The sequence below is a fragment of the Buteo buteo genome, chromosome 3, assembly GCF_964188355.1.
Source record: "Buteo buteo chromosome 3, bButBut1.hap1.1, whole genome shotgun sequence".
Lineage (NCBI taxonomy): Eukaryota > Metazoa > Chordata > Aves > Accipitriformes > Accipitridae > Buteo > Buteo buteo.
Genome location: NC_134173.1, coordinates 42,168,298 through 42,178,156, shown reverse-complemented (window position 1 = coordinate 42,178,156; position 9,859 = coordinate 42,168,298). Strand labels below are relative to the sequence as shown.

General features: G+C 52.7%; 1 protein-coding gene across 1 annotated transcript; it reads left to right on the top strand.

Moving 5' to 3' along the window:
- The first annotated feature begins 732 nt into the window (after positions 1 to 732).
- Positions 733 to 8,033, top strand: PRDM14 (PR/SET domain 14). Its single transcript, XM_075024345.1, is given in 7 exon segments — positions 733 to 1,049; positions 1,122 to 1,290; positions 1,505 to 1,876; positions 2,064 to 2,334; positions 3,616 to 3,818; positions 5,486 to 5,587; positions 7,806 to 8,033. Coding segments are annotated over 7 exon segments (1,662 nt in total).
- The last annotated feature ends 1,826 nt before the right edge of the window (positions 8,034 to 9,859 follow it).

Here is a 9,859-nt window from a genome sequence, read left to right as displayed (position 1 = left end):
GATGCCCGTGAAACCTACAGTGGCTGAGAGCGTGCTGCTGCGCGTTCAGGTCACCGGGGTCTGGGAGGTGGTTTTGACTTTCTGTATCCTAAACCCACACCTGCAACCCCCGAGACACTGCGCGGGGGCCGTGGGTCCTGCTGGAGAGCACGGAGGCCCGCAGGCAGGGCGCTTACCCACTGCAGTAGGTGCTCACCCGTGGGGAGCATCTCTCCCTCACCCGGCCTCCTGCTCGGGGGAGAAGCGGAGCCCACCGGGCTGCGGCCGGGCCCATCTGCCGGGGCTTGGAGAGGCGGAGGGCAGAGCCGGCGGCAGAGGAGGTGGGTCCGGGAGGCGGGGGAGGCGTGGGGTCCCCGGCCGCCCCCTCCGACACCGCCGGCCTGGACGGGGAGAGGGGCGGCCCGGCCGCTCCGGGAGTAGCCGCGGCTCCGCCCCGGGGTAGGGGCTGCTCCGACCGGGGGGCAGCCCGCCCGCCCCCGGGGCTGCGCGACCCCCGGGGCGGGCCGCCCCCGCCTGCCCTCCCTCCCCTCCCCGGGCCCATATAGCCGCGGGGGGCCGGCGGCGGCCGACCCGCTCGCCCCGACGGCGCCGGCGGGCAGCGAGCGGCGGCCCCCGCGCCTCCATCCCGCCCCCGCCCCGCAGGGGGACCCCGCGCCGGCAGCACCCGGGTGTCTGCCCCTCCGCTTCCCGGCACCTCCCTCCCTCCCTCCCTCCGTCCCTTCTCGGCCCGGCATGGCTCTGTCCCTGGCCGGCGAGCCGGTCCCCGGAGACGGCGGAGACGCGCTCGGGATGAGCCCCGCCAGCCTCGCTCCCTACTACCCCGCATTCCTCCCCCCCGCCCCGTACTTCGAGGCGGCCCCCGACCTCTTCCAGCCCGTGAAGTCCCTGGGCGGGCTGGTCCCCGCCTCCCCGTCTCTGCCCCCCTTCAGCTTCAGCAGGGTCCCCGCTTTCCTGAGCCAGCCGCCCCCCCCGCCCGCCGAGCCCTTCCTCGGCCTCCCCCTGCCCCTCTGCTTCAAGCCGCCGGCCCCCTTGCCCCCGCGGGAGGGCTCGTCCGGCGGGGCGGGGGCCCCGGGCTCGCCCCCGCGGTCCTTCCCGAGCCCCCCGCGCTGGGCTGCCCGCAGCCCGGGGGCCGGCGGGCCGGCGGGGCAGAGCTACAGGTACCACTTCACCGAGGAGGAGCTCAACGCGGTGCTGTACGGGGCGCTCCGGAGCAGCCAGCTGGCCGGGAGCCTCCACGCCATCTCGGGGCTCCGGGTGTCCCCCGCCAGCCCGGGTAAGGGGGTCTCCGGCGTGGGCGCAAGGGGCGGCCGGCGGCGGCAGGAGGGGGCAGCGGGCGGCAGGTCGCTTCTTGCGGCCGGGTGTGCGGCGGCGTTTGGGGACGGTCCCCGGAGGGGTGCAGGCGGTCCCGCGGCAGCCAGGCGCCGGGGGCACGTCGGGCTTCCTCCCCCCGCGGTTCGCTTGCGTTACGAGCCCGCACCGGGCGAGAGCCGGGGGAGGGGGGGAGAATCCGGGCTGCGGCCGGGGGCGGCAGGACCCCCTCCGTCCGGCCGGCGCCGGGCTGAAGAAGGGGTCCCTCTTGTGCAGGTGCCGCGGACTCCTCCTCCGCTCCGCCGCTCGACAGGGACTCGCTGCAGCTGCCCGAAGGTAGGGGCCCGGCGCCGGCCGCGCCCGGCCGCCGCCGCCGCCGAGCCGCGCTCAGCCCGCCCTGTCCCCCGCAGGGCTCTCGGTGCTGCGGGTGGCGTACGGGGACGTGTCCCAGCTCGGAGTCTTCTGCACGGACCCCATCCCCAAAGGAGTCCGCTTCGGCCCTTTCCAAGGCAAAGTGGTCAACACCAGCGAGATCAAGACTTACGACGACAACTCGCTGATGTGGGAGGTAGCGGAGGCGCCGCCGGGCTCCCCCTGCACCCCCTGAACGGGGCCGGGGCGAGGGTCTAGTTTCGGCCGCCCCTGTCCCCTGGCCTGCAAGGGGGGCTTGGCCCAGGGTGGGTGGTGGGACTGGTGCGAGCGGGACGTGTGCGGGAAGGGTCGGGCCAACGCGATCGGTTCTCCCCGCTCCCCAGATCTTTGAATACGGCCGCCTGAGCCACTTCATAGACGGGAAGGGAGCCTCTGGCAACTGGATGTCCCTGGTGAACTGCGCCCGCTTCCCCGAGGAGCAAAACCTGACGGCTATCCAGTGCCAGGGACAAATCTTCTACGAGAGCTGCAAGGAAATCTTGCCGAAGCAGGAGCTGCTGGTGTGGTACGGCGATTGCTACGTGCAGTTCCTGGGCATCCCCATCAGCCTGAAGGGCATGCCGGAGGGCAAGAGACCCCCGCAGCACCCCGAAGGTGAGCCTGCCGGCGACCCCTCCAAGGGCACTGCCTCTTATTCCCGCGGCCCCCTGTCTGGCCGGGACTAGATTCGCGATGAGGGAGGGAGAGGAGCTCGGGCGGCACCTTTTCCCGGCCGTGTTTTACTTTGAACGCTTCCCGGTCCCTGCGGTGAGCCGGTGCCGGGGTAAAACCTCTGGCGGGGCTGGGCTGGGCTTGCCTCGGCTCCGCAGAGCCTTGCTGCGAGGGGGGGGGGGGTGTCCCGTTTGGGGAGGAGAGGGACTTGGGGGCGCGTTCCTGTTCTGGTTCTGTTTCCTCTTACGATTGCACGTACCTGACTTCATGACATTTTTCATGCAGTTAACACTCTCGGTAAATGGGGCAGGCTGAAGTCGTTCCGATCCGATAATGCTGATGCTGCTTGCAGAGGAAATGCCAAATGCAATTACTCTGTTCTGCTTATAATGCGCAGAAAGTATGCCGTCCTTATAAGCAAAACTTCTGTATGCAGAAAACAGATTCGTGCCAATGCAGGGAAAGCTGGAGCGGGTGTGGGATGGGAACGGCTGGGTGCAGCAGTAAGGGAGAGAAACAAATTGGCATGGGAATTTGGCGTGGTCGTTTTTGTAGCTGTTGTCTTAAGGTGCCTCGTTCAGACAGTTGGTAAATCGTTCATTTCATTTTAAGGCTTGAGCCAAAGTTACTTTTATTAAAGGCAGAAAAGGATGTGTAAGCGGTGAAAAATTTCCTGTGTTGTTCCTAAATTCAGCGGTTAAGAACAGTTTGAAATACAAAAGAAAACCAAATAAACGTGTTTCTGTTCGATAGTATTTTGGAAACGCTAGAAAAGACGTGCAAATATATGTTTCTTTTTGGGACGGGAGGTAAAATTTACAGGCAATATTGATAAGAAATACCTGGCAATGTTTCCGTGCGGGGAGACGCTTTAATGTGGGACTCTGCGCTGGTTTTTCACACATTCGCTCGCTGTTTATGGAGATACAAGGATGAAATCCTGTCTTTGCTGAAGTCAGTAGCTAAACCCAATGATTTGAGCAGGCTGTGGACTCTAGTTTGTTCCCCTCCGTTAGAAAGGCAAGTGGAGCGGTGCGAACGCTTACGAGATGCGGCGTGTATTTGGTTAATGATATCGCCAGAATCCGTTTACCCACCGTTCTGACCCTCCCGGAGACTTAAAATGCCCAGCTGGGTACCAGCTCTGACAAGGCAGCAGGTCGGAGATGAGCCCCTTTTGCCGTGGTGTAACGGGGAGGTGGCACTTTCCCTTCTGCTGTACAGAAGCCGGGGAGAGCTTTAAGTGTGAGCACTGCGGCAAGGTTTTTGCCTACAAGTACTACCGGGACAAGCACCTCAAGTACACCCGCTGCGTGGACCAGGGCAACCGCAAATTTCCTTGTCACCTTTGTAACCGATCCTTTGAAAAAAGAGACAGGCTGAGGATCCATATTCTCCACGTTCACGAAAAGCATAGACCTCACAAGGTGAGCCTGCTCCCGGGTGTCTCTGCAGTTACCAGCTTTTCGGGGCGGGGGGGGGAAGACACACACTAATTAAGGAGTCTTTTCTGGCCGAGGTAAGATGATGTTCTCTGGCAGTTGCCTGGTGGGGTGGCTCTGCCCGCACAGGGAGAGTTTGGAAATCTAATGGATTTATACTGGGAAAATAAACCCCACACCCTCGTTGAGAGTTTGAAAAGAAACAGTATTTCTCCTGGGCTTTTTGGATGTTTGCATGTGGGTTTTGCTACTTTTCTTACACAGTGTGGGGCTAACTTGTGTTTGAAGATGCTCTACTTGTCCAGGATCAGGAGAGACGATGTCTCGCGTCCCTCACTCCCCCCCCTTCAGGCTGAGAACCGACAGACATCCGTGTCTGTTGGACAAAACAGGAGTTTAAAGTTCTACATTCAAGGTGGAGCAGATTTTCAATTGATGGAAGCAAATCTTTGCTGAGATACTTTCCTCATCTCCACCAAACACCTCTCTGTAGCATCAGTTTTCTCTAGGAGTGATGAGAGTAGAAAATCAGACTTTTCCTGAAGGCTTGGGAAGGGCAAGTTCCAGTGCTTGAAATGGCACAGTTAAATCAGTCCTGAAGATCCTCCAAATAATTATTTTATAAATAAATCATCCTGCAATAATGTGAATTTTTCAGGAGAACTTTTATAACTAAATCGGCAATATTACAATGTCAGAATTTCACATTGATTTAGTAACAGATGAAAAACATTCTATTAAATATGAGGTATTAAATACCATGTAATTCTTTCCCTCTTCCTTTCCTTTCCCTTTCCCTCTTCCTTTCCCTTTCCTTTCCTTTCCTTTCCTTTCCTTTCCTTTCCTTTCCTTTCCTTTCCTTTCCTTTCCTTTCCTTTCCTTTCCTTTCCTTTCCTTTCCTTTCCTTTCCTTTCCTTTCCTTTCCTTTCCTTTCCTTTCCTTTCCTTTCCTTTCCTTTCCTTTCCTTTCCTTTCCTTTCCTTTCCTTTCCTTTCCTTTCCTTTCCTTTCGCATTTATTTTGGAATGCATATGAAAGAAATACTTTAGAACAGTAGGAAGATAAACTTGTTCTGTATATGTTGCTTTTATATGAGAACAGATCAACTCAAAAAGCAAAGATGGAAAGTGCATCAGTAAAAAAGATCAGTCATAGCTTAGTTTATTTTGAACTTATGAAAGATAATTTATTTCGAATTATTGTAGGGGGAAATGTATCTTCTGTGCAAAATTAAAAATAGCCACTGGAGCTTGATTTACATTTTGAAGAAAAGTGATGATCTTACAGGAATTTTCAGATTTTGATTACTGAAAGTCAATGTTTTATGTTTACGTTCTGAAGAGGAATGCTTTTTAATGAAACAATTCTAATGACACACACACAAAAGCTTTGAAATTTTGCATGTTTGTCCTTTCTTAAAAAAAAAAATCTGTTCTTAAAACCAGATTAAAATTCTGACTGTATTTCAAATTGTTACTGCTTAAATTACTACTGTTTGTATATAGATAAATATGTAAATATATGTATATAAAATATGTACATACATAAATATATGTGGGAAAATACAGGCACACATCATCCACATACCTTATTTTTCTTTTTAGCTCTGCTGTTGTGAGCTTCCTTTTAACTTTATCCCCTTTTTTTTCCCCAGTGCTCTGTGTGTGGGAAGAGCTTTTCTCAGTCCTCTAGCCTGAACAAACACATGAGGGTTCACTCCGGGGAGCGCCCCTACAAATGTGTCTACTGCAACAAGGTAAGGCAGAGCCCCATCCTGCCGTCTGTCCTCTGCTGTGCTCAGCATCACACTGCACCTGGGAGGGGTGGCTCTTTCCATGCTCTGTTTTCAATTTTTCTGTTTCTTTTCTGCTTTCTTTCAATAAAATGCCTTCTATTTAAGTTGATAACCAAATGAGCAAGTATATATTCTGGGCACAGTTGTGAGTTGAAGTGACAGGGCTGGCTGAGACTGAAGAAACAGGGTCTGGTCTCCATCGGATGTGGAATTTGTGTTTTGGCCCAGGCCAGGGGGCTGCTGCAAGGATAAGGTCTAGGAAAGCTTGAGAGCATTTCAAATACCATCCAAGGCACATAGCTAGATCAAATATTCCCCTTTTCCATCAGATAGGTAGTTTTTGGTATTACTGACACTGCTTCTGGAGTACAGTGAACAGATTTGGCACATAAGCTGAACCTGCACAATATGACTTTGTGACTGCTTACCTTGAAGGAACAGGGCCATTGATAAGTAACAGGGCCATTGATAAGTAACAGGGCCATTGATGTGCAACTGGGCATCGAGGCTTCATTTGAAAAAGAACACGAATAGAGCCGTACAGCACTGATCAAAAATGTGCTCAGCTGTTACTACCCTTCACAGCAGGGATGATTCAGGTGAGCTCTCCCTGGAAAGCAGTGACAGCAGAGAGAGGGTGGATGTACAGGCTGCGGCTGGATGAATATCGGTAGGGTTCCAGGTGCTATGGGCTGTCCGTGCAATGCAGAAGCACTGTCAGCATGTAGTAAGGTGCTCCTGTTTTTGGAGAGAGAGAAGTTTTGTTTATGACTGGCTGGACTAACACAGAGCTGAAGTGTCCTGTAGTAAAGAACCTTAGAAGAAGCTCCTTTTGGCTGTTATGTTTTTTTCTCTCCCAGGCATCCTGAACACTTGTAGGCAGATTTTAGGCTGAAATGTCTTCCTTTAAATCTTCTGATCACAGGAAGAGATAGAGATGTCAGAGCTTCACGGGTTGCTCCGTGAGCAGATGTCTAGGATATGTGGGACCCTTGGCCAGCCCCCAGCCGTTCTGGTAGGACTGTTGCAGACTGGATCAGATTAAAGCATTAGTCCTCAGGCTGCAGGATGCAGCTATCCTGGGACACAGCCATCATTTCTGTGGCTGGGAAACCAGGGTCTATTTTAAAGCATCCTCACCTGCTCTTCCTATGCAGTCATGATTCCTCTTTGCCTCTTCTACCTCTGACTGTGGCTGGGCTTCAGGGCACCTTTGCTTTCCCTGCCCCTTTGCTCACTATCTGGGTGACATCCTGAGATTAAAGGAAAAGTATTGGGCCAAGATCACCATTCAGGCCTTCAAACACACTTTGGCCCTCTTGATGTACACCTCCAGGGACTTTCCTATAGGAATCTCAGATCCGGTTGTGCTCTAAGGTTCCTAGTGAAAGGGTATCTGAGATGTATTACTCTTTGCTGTGAAAACATACTTGTGATGGCTCAGCAACGTAAAGGTACTAAAGAGGATTTATTTTGTGGGGTCTGCAAATAGTGAAGGGCTTGAAAGTGTCTCTCTTGGGAAAAGAAAAAATGGGGAAAACATTCCTGCTCAAGTCTTGGTGAGAGGGTTTTCTCCCCAAATGGAGGAGGAGACTTCACAAGGGGGACAGAGTGTCATTGTGCATACTTTGCTACTAGAGTGTGTGTCTGTGGGGAAACAGACTGGAAGGTCTGACTGAAGGAAGAGCAGAGTATGATGGAGCAGGGAAAATGAAATTCCAAAAGATGGATGCTGGACTGCATGGATGAAGTCTGGCAGCTGAATCCCAAGCCAGTGTATGTGAACATGAAAGGGTTTAACTTTGAAAATGAAAACTGAAAGGAAAACCTGCATTATGTTTCCCAAACACAAAGGAGCTGCAAAGCTAATTAGGACAGTATTGACTTCTTATCCTTTGACATGTAGAAGGTATTTACTGGTGTCTCAGGTCAGAAATCTTTCTCTGAGCTTCATCTAACTCCATGGACTTGGCCACATCTGTGTAACGATAGCTGTTGGTTTCTGGTTCCTCATTACTGGGAGTTGTTTTTTTTTCTCCAATTACCTGAGGATGTGAGCTATTTGAGAACTTGTTTTCAGGGTACGGTGCTTCTGATAGGTTAGCTGAACCTGGGCATTATATATGTGAAAACGGATTACTTTCAACTCCTCCCCCCTTTCCTATCCCTGCCCTTTCAGGCATTCACGGCATCCAGCATCCTGCGCACTCACATCCGCCAGCACTCGGGGGAGAAGCCCTTCAAGTGCAAGCACTGCGGCAAAGCCTTCGCCTCGCACGCAGCCCACGACAGCCACGTGCGGCGCACGCACAGCAAGGAGAAGGGCTGCACTTGCTCGGTGTGCGGCCAGCACTTCCCGGAGCAGGAGGATTACCACTTCCACGTGAAGATTCATGCCGCTCATTAGTCAAGAGCCCTGCGGACGTGGCCTGGACTAGCTCATGTGTGTATCAGTCTATGTGCATGTGTTTTTGCATGGTTGTGCACATGCCGCAAGAGGTGATTTCTACCCTCACAGTGACTCTTTGGGTATGTCCAGTCTCTGGACCCTGGGCATATTTCTGAGTCCAGGGGACAGGAGTTTCTCGCCTGGGTACCCTGATACCACACTGGGTTGAAGTTGAACATGTGCTACCCCACCTTTCCCTTCCTCTCCTCCCATACCCTAATTTTCACAAAAGGGAAAAACACAGGCAGGAGGGAATTTCACCCCCCCTGAACCTTTTGTACACAAATATCACCATGAGGAGTGTTGCTGCATCCCTAATGCACCACGTCTATGGACTGCCTCATGCGGTTGGTACCAAAGCTTGTGTGAGGGTTGTTTTTATTTATCAAGTGCATTTCCCAAAGCTGATTTAACCTGTTTGTTTTGTTTGGATGCATGACCAAGTGTGGGGTCTACTTCCCCTTAATGTGCAAGTCTTTCAACGATGCTCTATTTAAATGTGAGCAGCCTCAGATATATTGACCCCTGGACCAACATAGGGGTATTTAAATCCCTTTGTTCAGCTGCTGGGACACAGGGAGCTCCAGGGCAGTGAGACCAACTCTTCCAGAGGATGCTGGATGCTGGTTAGCCCAGGGGGAGAGGAGCAGGGTGTGATGAGATAGCTGCAGGCCTGTCAGCTGCAGGTCTGTCCTGCCAGGTAGCAGAGATAGTGGAGGTTGGCTCTGCCATCTCACAGTTTAGAGGACCAAATGTGAAGATATTCCCAAGCACCAGTGAGCAGTCAAATGGCCTTGAGCAGTCAAGTGGCCTCGCAGAGGCATTGTCTTGTGGGCTCGGCACAGGCCAGGAGCGGGCATGATCCCACCAGTGGGCTCTTCTATCTGAATTTCACTGAACTTGTCTCTTGTCCTGGCCAGGTGGGCCTTCGTGATGAGTCCTGACATGAAGGTTGGGCCCCTCCGTTTCCTCCTGGCCCCACGTAGGATGGTTGCTGTAGTGGGACTCCCTTCCCCTGTCCTAAATTTAAGATTTAAAGTGTAGGATAGGTGATACTGGGACTTCTTAGACCCCAGAACTCTCTGCACATGAAATTCCCTCCCCAGCCTGCAGGAATGCCTTCGCCTCCATGGGAGGACTAGAAGGTGTCACCCTCCGTTTCTCACTGACCAAGCAAGTATAGGAGTGATTTGTGCAGGTTTTCTTTTTAGCAAAAGGGAAGTCTTTGATCATAAATGCTAGGTTTTTTTGCTGTAGAAAGAACTGCTCATTTGGCTATGGGTGAGAAGATGCACTCTGGGATACTTTTCTTGAAAGCTCTGGTTTTGTTTCTTTTGTACTCTGACTATGAGAAGGACTCAGAATAACACTGTAGATGTCCTGGCCTTTCATACCAACAAACTTTGACCCAGATCAAAGCTGTCCTAAGTGCATATTACAATGGGTAAAGGAATTTCAGTGTAAAACCTTAGATGATTAGACCCTGATTTTTGCAAAGTATTTTCAAAATTTTTAAGAATCCTTAACAAAATGGCATTCCCTGGCAATGTGAAGTCTCAACTTGATGGAGGCTTAGCAAAAAGCCTGTGCTGAAGGGCCACTGGGTATAGGGAGTGCTGTAATTAGTGCAGAAGGCTTTTTTGTGAATTGAGTGGCCAGCATGATTGGCAGGGTGCTGTGCGTTGAGAGGGGCGCCCTGTGTTAGTGGAACTGTGTGTTGCACTCAGGAGGGATAATGGAAGCCCTTGCTGGACCTGGTTGATTAACACAGGTAGTTTGAGGTT